Source organism: Drosophila yakuba, chromosome 2L (genome assembly GCF_016746365.2).
Source record: "Drosophila yakuba strain Tai18E2 chromosome 2L, Prin_Dyak_Tai18E2_2.1, whole genome shotgun sequence".
NCBI lineage: Eukaryota > Metazoa > Arthropoda > Insecta > Diptera > Drosophilidae > Drosophila > Drosophila yakuba.
The window spans coordinates 28,435,837-28,451,378 of NC_052527.2; the positions used below are offsets into that span (position 1 = coordinate 28,435,837).

General features: G+C 40.3%; 1 protein-coding gene and 1 long non-coding RNA gene across 2 annotated transcripts; both read right to left on the reverse strand.

Annotated features, from left to right (window-relative positions):
* Nucleotides 1-3,668: 3,668 nt before the first annotated feature.
* On the reverse strand, nucleotides 3,669-10,155 carry LOC122319511. Its single transcript, XM_043206849.1, has 2 exons — nucleotides 3,912-10,155; nucleotides 3,669-3,846 (listed from the first exon to the last, which is right to left on the reverse strand). Exon 1 carries the CDS (start codon nucleotides 8,798-8,800, stop codon nucleotides 7,370-7,372), a length of 1,431 nt encoding a protein of 476 aa, XP_043062784.1. The 5' UTR covers nucleotides 8,801-10,155; the 3' UTR covers nucleotides 3,669-3,846; nucleotides 3,912-7,369.
* Nucleotides 10,156-11,816: 1,661 nt separating this feature from the next.
* On the reverse strand, nucleotides 11,817-14,145 carry LOC120320734. Its single transcript, XR_005560265.2, has 2 exons — nucleotides 12,060-14,145; nucleotides 11,817-11,994 (listed from the first exon to the last, which is right to left on the reverse strand). It is a non-coding gene; the product is annotated as an uncharacterized LOC120320734 (long non-coding RNA).
* Nucleotides 14,146-15,542: the final 1,397 nt, after the last annotated feature.

Below are 15,542 nucleotides of genomic sequence, written 5' to 3' on the forward strand. Positions count from 1 at the left end.
GGAAGATTTTCAGATATTTTTCTAATACCTTTGGTCATCATTGCATGTATGGTCTTTTTAAATGTAAAAAAAAAAACGCTAAAGAATTGATTAAAAAATTTTAAGAGAAATGACTTTTCATATAACGATAAATTAATACTTAAAATGTTGAAGTCTAATTTAAAAAAATTAAAATGCCAGATATTTAAGAAAATCAATGTAGTTTATTAATTAAGTCGTTTGATTAACGTATAATATTTTAGGCCTCGTCTTTAAAATCGAAAGCCTATGACACTGGCACGTATCTGGTCCTTCCGAAGCGTCATCAAAGCATCATCAAATCAGAGACAAAGCTTGTAGTGGAATTTATACTTAGAGTGGGACAGTTCTTTATCCTCCCATTCCTCCAGAGTTCTCTTTAAATATAAAAGCTGCGTTACGTGTTCTTCAAATGTCATGTCTTCAAACTGCATCAAGAAGAGCTCAATTTGTTTCGAGTCCATTTTCGTTAAGGTTCTTTTACTGTTTTTAAAGGACTGATGTTGTATTTAGAAAACTCAAACATTTATATTGAAAAATCTCATATACCTTTTTATTTACTGATAACAATTCAATTCGTGCAGAACTATATCTATTTACATCCTCCTCCTTATATACCATATGGGTAATACCATTCTTATTAAATTTCCTAAAAGGTGTCTTAGTACAGAACTTGTATACATAACTCTTCGATAGAAAAATCCAAACATCTTTATCGTCTTTGTCTGCTAAATAAATAGCTACCTTAGTTCCATAAGGTATATTTTTCAGCTTACAACCAGTGATCTTATACTCAAATCCTATACATAGATCTGCAGTGTATTTATAACCAATCACAGGCTTCGAATCATTTAGAGTCTCTAGGAAGTCCTAGAAATTCAACAAAATTTGAACAGAATTTATTTATTAATGTCCTATATCCTCGTAGGGGGGCCTCGTAGTGTAGTGGATAGCGCAACTATCTGTCAAACACGAGGTCGTGGGTTCAGGAGGATCTGCAGCCCCAAATGTAAGAGAGATTGTGAATGCAATAAAGAAGCTGAAGCGCAACAGGGCAGCCGGCGAGGACAACTTACCAGCCGAACTGCTTCAAGTTCAAGCCGAACTGCTTCAAGTTGACACTCTGATAAGCTGCATCCACATTTCGCACGCATATGGGAAGGCGAGACTGTGCCTGACTCATGGAAAAGCGGAATCATCGCGAAGCTCCCCTAGAAAGGCGACCTCAGCGACTGCAAAGACTGGAGAGGGATAACACTGCTCAACACTAGCTATAAAATCCTAGCTACACTGCTGAACGAACGACTCCAGGAAAATATTGAGCCAACAATCCGAGACGAACAGGCAGGCTTCAGACCACACAGGAGTTGCGTAGACCAGGCAAACACACTACGCATAATTACAGAGCAAGCTGTGGAATGGAGATCCCCGCTTTTATATTCTGTTCATCGACTTCAAGAAGGCGATCGACTCAGTTGAAAGGGCAGCAAAATGGCTATCACTTGCAAGGACAGGAGTGCGTGCTAATCTCATCGCTATCATCAAATCGATTTATTATGCCCACCTTGCGGTACTGCACAACGGGAAAACAAGTGAACCTTTCCAGACGAACACCGGAATAAGTATATAAATTTATAGGAATACACGTAGTAAAATAATATAAGAATTTTTATTTAATGCTTACATATACATATACCTATGTTGTGTATCCCATTCATCCATCCCAAGCACCCCCATATACCTAGGGCTAACCCTGGATCCAAGGCTCACATGGGGCCCTCGCATCAACAAAAAGCGTTACCAGGCCAACATACGCCTCAAACAACTGCACTGGCTCATTGAAACAAAATCCAAACAGCGAGAGAAACTCAAACTGCTCGTCTGCAAGACCATTCTCAAGCCGATTTGGAGGAGAATCAACACTCGAAAGTCAGTAGTCGGGACTCAATACTCGAGATTCCATTCCTCGGGCGGTATCATCCTCAAGTGAAAACTGTCTTAAGCCAAGAACTTCGGTCAAAAGAAAAGTGCCGAGAGGAGCGAGGACTCAATCCTACACCAACACCCAGGATACCAGGACTTAGACTGAAAGGGTCAAAGACCAACATAAGGAATACTCTTGAAAAAAAACTTCAATCCTACCGACCAATAGGATAGAAAAGAAGTCTCAAGATGGGCGGCAAGGAGTCCAAGCCATCCGACAACACCGCCAACGTGATCAACACTGTGGAAATCATCGACCACAAAGATGAGATATAAGGTGTACCCTTGAGTTCATCGCCGTGATGCTAGTATTGCTATCACTATTAAAACTAGTACGGATTTACAAACGATCAGTGCAGCGGCATCGGGATCATCACCATAGCCTGGAACGGTCGAATCCAGTATTCCGCAACACCAATAGTGCAAAGCGCGGGAAACGGAGTCCGCTCAACTGATATGAGCAGTGTATTGGGCAAAACAATGAAAACTAACTTGCCTACTACCAAACATAACATAAAAGAGATCGCGAAAAACAGCATTCTCCTGGGCGTGGTCGATAAAAACGACCCGAGTGGCAGGATTCCACGAAACAAGTGGAAGTAGGTGGAAGCAGCCCTAGCCACAAAATGCTTTGAAATTCTAGCCAAAGAACCTGGAACCCTTCCTGTATGATTAACCCATTATGGTTTTAATTTTAATTATTTTTTTATATTACTATTTATTTAAAAATTTTTTTTTATTTTATTTTTTTTCTAGCTGGCATGGCCAAATCTTTCCACCACTGACTTTCAAACTTCAGGGACATAGAAGCAGCGCAAGTTGGTCGATTCATGTTGCCACGCCCACTCTAACGCCCACAAACCGCCCAAAACTGCCACGCCCACACTTTTGAAAAATGTTTTGAAATTTTTTTCATTTTTGTATTAGTCTTGTAATTTTCTATCTATTTACCAAAAAACTTTTTGCCACGCCCACTCTAACGCCTACAAACCGCCCAAAACTGCCACGCCCACACTTTTGAAAAATGTTTTGAAATTTTTTCTGTTTTGTATTAGTCTTGTAATTTTCTATCGATTTACCAAAAAATTTTTTGCCACGCCTACTCTAACGCCCTCAAACCGCCCAAAGCTGATACGCCCACACTTTTGAAAAATGTTTTGATATTTTTTCATTTTTATATTGGTCTTGTGAATTTCTATCAATTTGCCAAGAAACGTTCTGCCACGCCCACTATAACGCCTACAAACCGCCAAAAACTGTGTTTAAGACTCTCCTTTTCCCTTCCACTAGCTGAGTAACGGGTATTAGATAGTCGGGGAACTTGACTATAGCGTTCTCTCTTGTTTTAATTTAATTTAATCTATTTATAATTTAATTTATTCTATATTTAAAATATATATAATTTCTTTTTTTTCTAGGGTATAGGAAACTCGTAGTTTTCGTAACGTTTTAAATTGAATTCATTCTTTTTGTTTTGGCGATCGTTGGTGTCTAATTATTTTATTAGTGTATTAGCACATGTTTTGTAATGCGTGCGGTAAAACCATTAGTTTGTCACAGTGTAGCCACCTCGTGGTATAACCAAAAAAAAATTGAACCGCTTAATGTGAAGGGTTTTTGTTTTCCCTTTTTTTTGTTTTTCGCTACAGGTTTTGTTTTTCACTGAACTTTTGCGGGGGGTAGATTAATTCACACTAATAACACTTGAACATAGGTCATCCGATGGCTGCGGCCAAAAGAGATGTTCTGATGATCGATGTGCATCGGCTACTCTGCTGGACGTGCTGCTCTGGTGGTACGGCTTGGAGCCGGCGGTTGCTTGTGGGTAGCACAAGGTGCCAGAAGCTTGTGTAATTATTCAATTTTCAGTTAGATTCTGAAGTAAAAAAAAAACTCGAATAAATAGTTACCTTTGATCTGGCACCGAAATAACCCCAAATTTAAATACAGTTTTTTGGGATTTCTAATCTGGGCTTGGGTACTAAAGACGAAAATAATTAGCAAAAGCGAATTTCACTTTAGAAACTAACTCACCGAAGAATATCGAAATATAAAAAAAATTAGCAAGAAAACGTGGGTGTGTTTTTTTGGTTGGTCGCACCTGTACGTCTGATCACCTCCAAGGTTAAAACGGAAAGAGAACGACCGGCATGGCGTTCACTAGTATGCCCAGGTTGCGTTTTTTTATCTATTACAGTGTAAGCTTGCAATTTCGATAGAAGATATAGGATATTGGTAGATATAGGTTAATGGGTAGGTGGCCCTACTTAAAGCAAGTTCCTAACCCCGATAATGATACTTTCGGACTATCCCAAAACTGTGACTAGCGCCACTTCAAATCCCCCCCACTAAAATCACGCTTGATTAGACAATCAAGGGTGATCCATGCTTGGAACGGAAACTATTGTTTAAAATCCTTCGCGTGAAACTTTCCAACAATTCGTCCTTGTAAATCCTCAAGCTCATAATATGCCGAGCCTAGTTTTCTTCTCACTCGAGCTTTTAAGAAAGCTGGAGCTAACTTGGCATTGAAACCTTTTGCAAAATGGCTCTGTTGGAAGTTTCTACGGTAAATTTCTTGACCTACCGCATACGATACTTCTCGACTACGCATGTTGTACGCCTTTTCGTTGCGCGCATGTTGCTTTACCACCTTTTCTTTAGCTTGCTCTCTCATGATATCGAACGAATCGTCCCTATTAAATACAATGGATCTATCTTCTAACAGATTCAATCGTCGTAACAATTCGTAGGTAGAACCATTAGTTATCATGTGTTGTCCGAAAGCAAGGCGATACGGCGTTTGCTGTACGGCAGTGTGAAAACTTGAGCGAAGTGCACAGCTAATCTTACTGAGGTTCTCGTCCCAGTTGGTCTGATTCGGATGGACATAGGCTTTAATGGCAGCCGGAACGGATCGATTTACTCGCTCAGATGCGTTTCCTTGTGGTGCATATGAAACAGTGTAGGCGTGGTTAATTCTATAGCTAGTTAACAGATTGTTAAACGCGTGCGACTTAAATTGCACACCGTTATCAGATACGATAGTTTCAGGTACGCCAAAGCAATGGAATAATTCTTCCATATACGGCACGATTGCATCCACAGTAAATTTTTTTACTGCTTTTAGAAAAGGAAATTTGCTAAAATGTCAAGGACTATGAATATGCCAATGTGGCCAGACTTTGTCCGAGGGTAGGGACCCAAATAATCCACGTATAGCCTTTGAAATAATCGCATACTGGTCGTTACTTTTGGCTAACGGTGGTCTAAGCAATTGGTTAGGATGCTTAGTGCTTTTGCAGACCTCGCATTGATTAATATAATTGCGAACATCGGTTACCAGATAGGCCAAAAGTAATATGAGAAGCTAAAGGGTCGTCATGGGCAGCCTTAATAGCTACTGGCACTAATTCCGAAGGTAACCAAAGTTTCCAAACTAATTCATCAGCAACTTGCTCAGCCGAAGCATGCTCGGTACGACGATACACATAACCGTTTACAACTTTTATGTCGGGACTTAGAAGACTTCCTTGCTCAATTTTTTTCTTCAACTCCTGATAGCTCGGTACTTCAAAAGCTGCTGAGTTTAAATCAACCTCAATCGCCGAGAGATCGTTAGCGTGCGTCCGTGACAGCGCATCAGGGACGATGTTTCGACTACCCTTGCGATGCTGTATCGTAAAGTCATAACCCTGGAGCTTTAAAGCCCAACGGGCTAGTCTACTGCTTAGGTCAGATTGATTCATCAACCATTTCAACGACGCATGGTCGGTAATGACGGTGAACGCATGTCCTTCAACATACGCACGAAATTTTTTTATGCTTAATATAGCCGCTTAGCATTCTTTTTCGGTGACCGAGTAATTTCTCTGACATTGATTAAGTTTCTTGGACATGTAAGAAATAGGAACTTCGTCACCTTCGTCATTTATCTGCATAAGCACGCCACCAACGCCGGTGTGGCTGGCGTCACAGTGGATATAAAACGGCCGTTGAAAATCAGGGGTATGTTACACTGGGGCATTACAAAGCTGCTTTTTCAAATTCTCAAAAGCTTCATTAGCTGCCTCGGACCAATTAAAACGTAGTTTTCCTTTCAACGCATTCGTTAAAGGTGCTGAGACAGAAGCATAATTTCGAATAAATTTCTGGTACCACCCAGTCATACCCAGGAATCGTCGCAATTGCTTAACAGACTTAGGAACAGGATAATCTACGATAGCGCTAATTTTATCCATATCCATCTCGATTGCGCCATTGCCTACAATATGGCCTAAGTAGCTGACTTCCTTTCTACAAAATTTGCTCTTCTGAACATTGATGGTCAATCCCGCTTTTCTTAAACAAGATGCTATTTCTCTTCTTAGAGAGGTCTACCTGGTACCGTAAAGGCTGTTTTATCACGCGAACTTGGCTCTAGTGGGATTTGCCAATAGGCATCTTTAAGATCCAGGCTCGTTAGATATTCCGCTTTAGGCAACCGGCTTAGGATGTCATCAATGATGGGCATTGGATAAGCATCCTTACGTGTCACTTGGTTCACCTTTCGGCTATCTATGCATAATCGCACTTTTCCGGGTTTGCGGACCAATACGACAGGGGAAGACCACGCACTGGTCGACTCTTCAATAACCCCTAACGCAAGCATGCGATCCAGTTCATCATACATAAGTTTTTCGATAGCTGGGAACACCGGATAATGTCGCTGCTTGATAGGTACGGAATCGCCAACGTCAATGGAGTGGGAAAGTATGGTCGTTTTCCCTAGACCCTTTTTGGCAAAAGAAGGAAAGCATGTGACTACGTCGTTCAGTTGCTGTTTTTGTTCTTCAGTTAGAAAACGAACATCGTCTAGATCTACTGCGGAGAGATTACTTTCTGGACTAGGTTTCATAATAGTATATGGCAATAGCTGATATTTTGTCCAAAAGTCGATCCCTAAATAAAGTGATTGCTTTAACGAAGGTACGATGTAAAAAGTAATATCTTTGGTCATATTGTTATACTGAACTTCTGTGCGAATCTTGCCCACGATGTTTTGGGATTTTCCATCGGCAGTATGAACAATACTTTGAACAGGTTTATCAGGACACTTTTCTATCAGTATTTCTTCGGCTAGTTTTCCACCTATACAACTAATAGAGGCACCAGTATCCATTAATCCAAATACTGATCGGCCAAGAATAATTGCTGGTAATAAAAACCGTTTTTCGATTTTTATCTGGTCATAAAAATCTTTAATACGCTGTGCAGATCGCGAAGGCTGCCTCTGATGTTTATTGAAAGATTCGCCGGGGGGACATAATTCGGTAAAAGGATGGTCTGGTGGTTGAGTCAAATCGGGGAGAGAGGGTACAGCTATTGGTTACTCCGTATTGGTGGCTTTCGTCACCACTTGTTTGTGTGCCCCTTTCAGAGGTGCACGGCCTCGGTAGTTTTTTGAGCGACAATGAGGACATGAAGGAAGGTAGGTGTCTGCTTTGCCACACCCATAGCAGAACACACGACGTTCGGCTAAGCAATCCTGATATCTGTATCCGATCTTGCTACAATTCCAACAGGATAAATTAATTGCGGAAATTTCAGCTGTGTCTGAATCCGACTCCACTTCGGACTCAAGACTTACCTCCTGCACAAACCTACGAGGAGCAGGAAGAGGTTTTCGCAATCCTGGCTTGACCGTCAGCATGAACGTTTCCCTTTTGCGAATAATATTCCTTAGCTGAGAAATGCTACTGATCTCCTTATATAAAAGCTCATGTTGAATTTCTGGCAATAAGTTTGACCTAATGGATTCTAACACTGATAATTCTGACAATGGTTCAGATAACTTATCAGTTAATAGGATGATACTTTCGTAAAAGTCATCAAAGGACTCCCCTTCCTTTTGTTTACGACGATAAATTTCTGCTTTAATGCTAACATCTGAACGTTCTTCCTTAAATTGTTGCCGTAAGGCTTTGCATAAGGCCTTCCATTCAACTTGGGGTACACTTTGGTGGTAACGCCAATACCAATCGCTATCAACCCCTTCAAATAAAATGTTGACATGGCTAGTTAGAAGTAAAAAATTACCTTCTAGTGTCTGTTTGGTAAGAGCTTCGACCCTATAGATAAACATATCAATGCTCATGCCTGTTGGTCCAGCGAATCTATGTTTCCAGTTTGCAATTATTTGGCTTACGCGATCAAATCGCAACTCTGACCCTATAGTTGAGAAACTAGATTGATTTGGGACATTACTCTGCACTTGCTGTTGCCGATTAATTAGCTCGGCTACTGGAAGTCTTGGCTGTTCGGGGCCAGTTGAAAGTGTCGATAAAATGTTCTGCAGCCCGGTGTGTAAAACCTGCGCTAAACGTTCAGTCTGTTTTGCCGTTGCTACGGCCATCGCCTCGGTTATCTGCTGCATATCATTTAGACCTGGAGACATATTCCTATTGTTTGCATCCTCTGATGTCGGTATTTCGTTAGATTGATCCATATTTAACGTTCCTGGACTAGAGTCTACCCCTATCTGTTCTTCAACACGAGTATTTATGCGCGAGGTCCCTGGAAGACTTTGTGTTGACTGACTTAATTCAGTGTTTACAGTTAAATTAAGTAAAGAAGCTTGTAAGGACGCTTTACAAACTGGACAACGGTCGCGATTGGTAACTTTTGTATTGAAACAAACCCAATGGAAGGTTTGATTGCAGCTTGTAGACAATAACTGGGCAGTGTATTCGATAGGTTGCAAACAAATATAGCAATGAGTTTCTTGTTGAAGGTGTTCATAACTACGAGACAACGGCATTTTGTTTTCTTTAAAGAAAGGGGTTTTTTTTTTTTTCGACAGTTATGGTATAATTATTATAGGTGTTTATATTTTTTTTTTTTTTTTTGTTCTATATAAATGCATAAAAATATCTAGGGATTATGAATCACTTCAATGAGCAGTTTCGACTATTAACTTTGTTTAGATTGCCATTAGGATTAGATAGAAAATGAAAGGGAAGAAAATAGTAAGAAAATAGATAAGAATGAGTTTTATCAGGGGTAGAGTGTAGTTTATTCACCCACAACTCTAGCTCTAAGCTGGAAAGGAAACAGGAAATACAAAAATGGTAACCTGTTTAACGGTAGGGTATGGTTTATTCACCCATATACCTAAATCCATACTAAACAGGAGCGAAGCTAAGTTTACCTTACTGGACACGAAGCACAGCCGAAGATGAAAAGGCAAACGGCATCAAATTCACTTCCTGCCACTCACGATCCAAGTTTATTACCTAATCCAGCGTCTAGCTCATAATTACATGCGAGTGTTACTTGGTAATAGCACCGTCATACAAGGTACTAGAAAATCCATTGTAACTGAGTCACCAAAAGAAATAAGAACATCAAGATTATTTGGACGCGGTCGAAAGATGTAAGTGACCGATTAAAATTTTATTATTCATTTGGAGCATGCCGGATCTGGCCCCACGTTGGGCGCCATTATTTATTTGTAACATATAACAAAGTTTCGTTATACTGCGAGCAGATGTAATTGTCGTAGTGGTAGCAGTGGCACGCGCTGGTTCCGGCTCTATGTTGTCGGCAATGGGCTGTGTTAGATTTTAAGTACTGTAATACTACGTGCTCTTGAAAGTTAAAACAAATAAACTAAAATCGCGTGCGAATAGCCAACAAATAATCTTGAAGAAAAAGAGAAAGATAGACCGGAAAAAAAATAGAATTAAAAAGAAAGGAAATCTCAAACAAAATATTCTAGTGATCTTTAGGCTCACCCCAGGGTGTGGAGTGGCCGCTGCCCCACCCTTCCATGATCGCCACGAGCAAAACCATGTTTATTGGCGATCCCATTGGTCCACTAAGAATTCAGGTCACTGCATCAAATCCGCTGTTCATAATCCCAGATAAATAACTTCTATTCGGACTTCATTATAAATTTATTCATTAAAATTAATTAAACCAAAACCTTTCATTTGTTGTTCCTGCTTAACTTAATTTTTAACCTAAAATCCTAATTAGATAACATGTAAAATAGATTTATATATTAATAGAAAGAAATAGTAAAAAAAATTTTAAACCCCAAGAAATTACCTAACCTTATTTTGGTTCTTTTAATTGTTATTATGGGCGATTATTATTTTATCATTATTATATTATATATATATAGTTTTATCCTATTTTAATTATTAATGCAAAAGAAATTATTCCTAAATTATTTATTCATTGTAATAGTCGTTGTATATATGTAAGTATGAGTGAAAATACAGTGGCTGAAAAGAAAATATGTTTCAAAACCACCTATACCATTCGCATAGGTATTAATATAATATAAATGTAATATAATTCGATAAGAAGAAAAAAAATTAAAATATTTTCAATTTACTACCGGCTTACCCAATATTTCGGTCCTCGACTGTACCTATACACGAGAGAGGCTCGGTGTACACAATATTTCGATCCTCGACTGTACCATGCAATAACATGTTGTCGTAGGTTAAGCCTGGGTTTTGGGTTTCGCGACGAATTAGACGATCAAAAGAGAGAATAGATTTAATATATAAAACTGTAAAATTTAAAGACTGAAAGAGCCATCCACCAAAAATGCAATGCCTTTTTTAAATAATATATCGTTGCAAGTAATAGAGACAAATTTTGAGATATAACTTACATGTTATTTTCTCCAACGGCGAAAGTACTTTCTCCGGCGAATTTCTTCTTATTGTTTCATGTTTTGGTCTTGATAAATGTTTGCGGAAAAAGTTGTGTATGGATATATATATATTATTGAGGTATTGCGTTGGATGAATGGCTGGAGTATGATTAACCCATTATGTTTTTAATTTTAATTATTTTTCTATATTACTATTTATTTAAAAAGTTTTTTTTATTTTATTTTTTTTCTAGCTGGCATGGCCAAATCTTTCCACCACTGACTTTCAAACTTCAGGGACATAGAAGCAGCGCAAGTTGGTCGATTCATGTTGCCACGCCCACTCTAACGCCCACAAACCGCCCAAAACTGCCACGCCCACACTTTTGAAAAATGTTTTGAAATTTTTTTCATTTTTGTATTAGTCTTGTAATTTTCTATCTATTTACCAAAAAACTTTTTGCCACGCCCACTCTAACGCCTACAAACCGCCCAAAACTGCCACGCCCACACTTTTGAAAAATGTTTTGATATTTTTTCTGTTTTGTATTAGTCTTGTAATTTTCTATCGATTTACCAAAAAATTTTTTGCCACTCCCACTCTAACGCCCTCAAACCGCCCAAAGCTGATACGCCCACACTTTTGAAAAATGTTTTGATATTTTTTCATTTTTATATTGGTCTTGTGAATTTCTATCAATTTGCCAAGAAACGTTCTGCCACGCCCACTATAACGCCTACAAACCGCCAAAAACTGTGTTTAAGACTCTCCTTTTCCCTTCCACTAGCTGAGTAACGGGTATTAGATAGTCGGGGAACTTGACTATAGCGTTCTCTCTTGTTTTAATTTAATTTAATCTATTTATAATTTAATTTATTCTATATTTAAAATATATATAATTTCTTTTTTTTCTAGGGTATAGGAAACTCGTAGTTTTCGTAACGTTTTAAATTGAATTCATTCTTTTTGTTTTGGCGATCGTTGGTGTCTAATTATTTTATTAGTGTATTAGCACATGTTTTGTAATGCGTGCGGTAAAACCATTAGTTTGTCACAGTGTAGCCACCTCGTGGTATAACCAAAAAAAAATTGAACCGCTTAATGTGAAGGGTTTTTGTTTTCCCTTTTTTTTGTTTTTCGCTACAGGTTTTGTTTTTCACTGAACTTTTGCGGGGGGTAGATTAATTCACACTAATAACACTTGAACATAGGTCATCCGATGGCTGCGGCCAAAAGAGATGTTCTGATGATCGATGTGCATCGGCTACTCTGCTGGACGTGCTGCTCTGGTGGTACGGCTTGGAGCCGGCGGTTGCTTGTGGGTAGCACAAGGTGCCAGAAGCTTGTGTAATTATTCAATTTTCAGTTAGATTCTGAAGTAAAAAAAAAACTCGAATAAATAGTTACCTTTGATCTGGCACCGAAATAACCCCAAATTTAAATACAGTTTTTTGGGATTTCTAATCTGGGCTTGGGTACTAAAGACGAAAATAATTAGCAAAAGCGAATTTCACTTTAGAAACTTACTCACCGAAGAATATCGAAATATAAAAAAAATTAGCAAGAAAACGTGGGTGTGTTTTTTTGGTTGGTCGCACCTGTACGTCTGATCACCTCCAAGGTTAAAACGGAAAGAGAACGACCGGCATGGCGTTCACTAGTATGCCCAGGTTGCGTTTTTTTATCTATTACAGTGTAAGCTTGCAATTTCGTCTATCTGGGTTCTAACCCAGACTGCATTGGTAGATATAGGTTAATGGGTAGGTGGCCATACTGAAAGCAAGTTCCTAACCCCGATAATGCTACTTTCGGACTATCCCAAAACTGTGACAAGCGCCACTTCAGAATTCGACATCTGCTCCGAGTGCCTTGTGTCAGCAGGCGAAGCAGTAGCAGGCAACATGCCTATTCTCAGGGCTAAATACAGTTATTGCTATTCAGTCTATGAAAGGTGTTGCCCAGCTCGTTGATAAAATCGAACAGGGCACGTCTCAGTCCATCCCAGCCCAGAACGCTGCGGCCAAGGCCTGTATTTCCTCTGGCTGTCGATTGCCTCCATGCGATACAGAAGTTTTCGCAGGTGAGTATCTTCGCTGGCAGACTTTCCGGGATCTTTTTACAGCCATTTATATCAAAATTCCACGGCTGACTCCGGTTGAAAAGTTATTGCATATAAATGCCAAAACAAGTGGCGACGCGCATGCCATCGTTTCGATTTCGCCTCTCACCAACGAGGGTTTCCGATCTGCGTGGGAGAACCTAACAGAGCGTTTCGAAAATAAACGATTGTTGGTAAACAGTCAATGGAAAATCATGTTTTATGTGCAGTCGATACCACAGGAATCTAGAGGGGCCTTGAAGATACTGCAAAGTACTGTTCAAGGTTGCTTGACTGCCTTAGAAATGTCAGGCATCAACATAGAGAACTGGGACTGCCTGCTGGTATATCTGTGTTCATCTAACCTCCCGAAGATAACTCTCTCCTTATGGGAGCAGTTTATAAGAAAGCCGATATCCCGACATGGGTAGAGCTGAACACCTTCCTCATAGAACGCCATCGAACCCTAGAGGCCATAGGTGATGTCAGACCGACCGTACCAAGTCAGTCGCACTCCAAAGCGATAAATTCAAGTAGGCCCTCTAGAAAAATAAATTTCTACGAGACGAAAGTGGCTCAAAAATCCAAAAGTTGCGATCTGTCCAACAAGGAAAACCATCCTGTCCATGTATGTCCGCGGTTTCTCCAAATGTCGGTTGACGACCGGTCAGCCTACATTAAAAGGAAGCAGTTATCCTTAATCTGCTTTGCAAAGGGACATCAGCTTCGTGAGTGCAAAAGCACGCACAATTGTTTTACTTGCCGTGACCGGCATCACACGTTGTTGCACCGAAACAACCCCTTTTCCAGCAATTCAAGTCCTTCAAATCCTGCAAGGCTAATTTATGCTAATAAAGCCGTTTCGTTTCTAATGAGCATGCCGGTGTTCAAAATTATTTCGCCACGGGCTCAAGAGCTATCCTTCTTGGCACTGCCGTGATCAATTTTTCCCATTTGGGCACTAACTTTAAGGCACGCGCTCTGATCGACTCCGGATCAGAGGCAACATTCATAACCGAGTGACTGTTCAATCTAATCAGATTGCCATTCCAGGTGGTTCAAGCCCAAGTCTCACCGTCCGATCTACGACTAGGCCCGCATTGCAGTTGGAGACGACGGCCTATATCCTCCCTTAACTAGCCGGAAATCTGCCTTCCTACCCAATTCCGCAAGATTTGCTTCGGGATCTTTCCGGTTTTCCACTGGCGGATCCAAAATTCTATGAGAGCGCACAAATAGATGTCCTTATCGGAGCCGACATTCTGCCTTCGGTACTTCTGAGTGGAGCAAAAACCAACATCTGTGGCTCTCTCTTGGGGCAAGAGACCATTTTCGGCTGGGTATTAACTGGGCCAGTGTCAGCCTCATCACAAAACAGAATTTCCTCCTTTTCGACGCAGATCTCCCACGCGTACGATAATTCACTGGACAAACTACTCACATAATTGTGGACTCGCGTCGGGGTAAGACGTATTTTCATCGAGCTCTGTATAAAATCAATTTACTTAAGTGAAGTGAATAATAATTTCTCCAACGAAACAATGCATACTTCACCGTCGTGTCTGACGCCCGCGAGTGCCAAACAATCCATCGGGCCAATGACCTAGCACCTGCAGAAAGCAAACGATCGCGGTCTTGCTCACCAATGCTTATGACTGCACGATGTGAACCCGAACGCGTTGAGAGCGTCTCTCTCGCGCTCTCCTCATTGCAAACGATGTCAAGCTCTGTAGCTACCAGCACAGTAACTTCGATATCTACTGCAACTGCACCTATAGCAACAACAACAACAACATCAACATTATGCTCAGTTCCGAGAGCTGTGTACATTTCTGCTGAATCAACAACAACCAAAGCAAGTGTAATTTCTCCGACTCTAGAAAACAAAAGCGGACAAGAACCAAAACAAAACACAAAACTTTTTCAAACAGGGTTGGATCGCTACATTCAAATAAAGCGAAAGCTAAGCCCACAACACAAACAGGTTGGCAATCTAAACTAACTTCAAATAGGTTTGCAATACTGGATGACTGCGAAGTGCATCCAATCAAAGAACAGAAGCAGAAGAAGATTAAGCCGCCACCAATATTTATATGAGAGAAAACCTCAAGTGCACTGGTTAACAAATTAGCTACGATCATCGGAGAAAACAAGTTCCACGTTATACCTCTTACCAAGGGAAACATACATAAAACGAAAGTGCAGACTCCGGATGAGTCTAGCCATCGATCAGTAACCAAGTACCTGGATGAAGCTGGAAAGAGTTACTATACCTACCAGCTTAAAAGTGCCAAAGGATTGCAGATTGTCATTAAAGGAATTGAATCATCAGTGACCCCATCCGAAATTATCGAGGCACTAAAGAAGAAAAACTTTAAGGCAAAAACGGTGATCAACATTCTTAACAGGAAGAAAGAGCCGCAGCCACTCTTCAAAGTCGAACTGGAGCCATCGAGTCAAAGAATCAGCAAAAATGAAGTACATCCTATTTATAAACTACAGTTTCTACTGCACAGGAGAATAACCGTCGAAGAGCCACACAAGCGCAAGCAGCCTGTGCAGTGCACTAACTGCCAAGAATATGGCCACACCAAAGCGTACTGCAACCTAAAATCTATCTGCGTCGTTTGCAGCGATGCTCACAGTACCGCAAACTGTCCTAAGAACAAAGACGACAGCTCAATTAAATTATGCAGCAACTGTGGCGAAAACCACACAGCCAACTTGCGAGGATGCATTGTTTACAAGGAACTTAAGAGTCGCCTAAACAAACGAGTGACTTCAGTTCGTGA

Bases quoted from the DNA above. Each gene is read 5' to 3' on its own strand.
- LOC122319511 (XM_043206849.1), bottom strand. From the start codon at position 8,800: ATGCCGTTGTCTCGTAGTTATGAACACCTTCAACAAGAAACTCATTGC.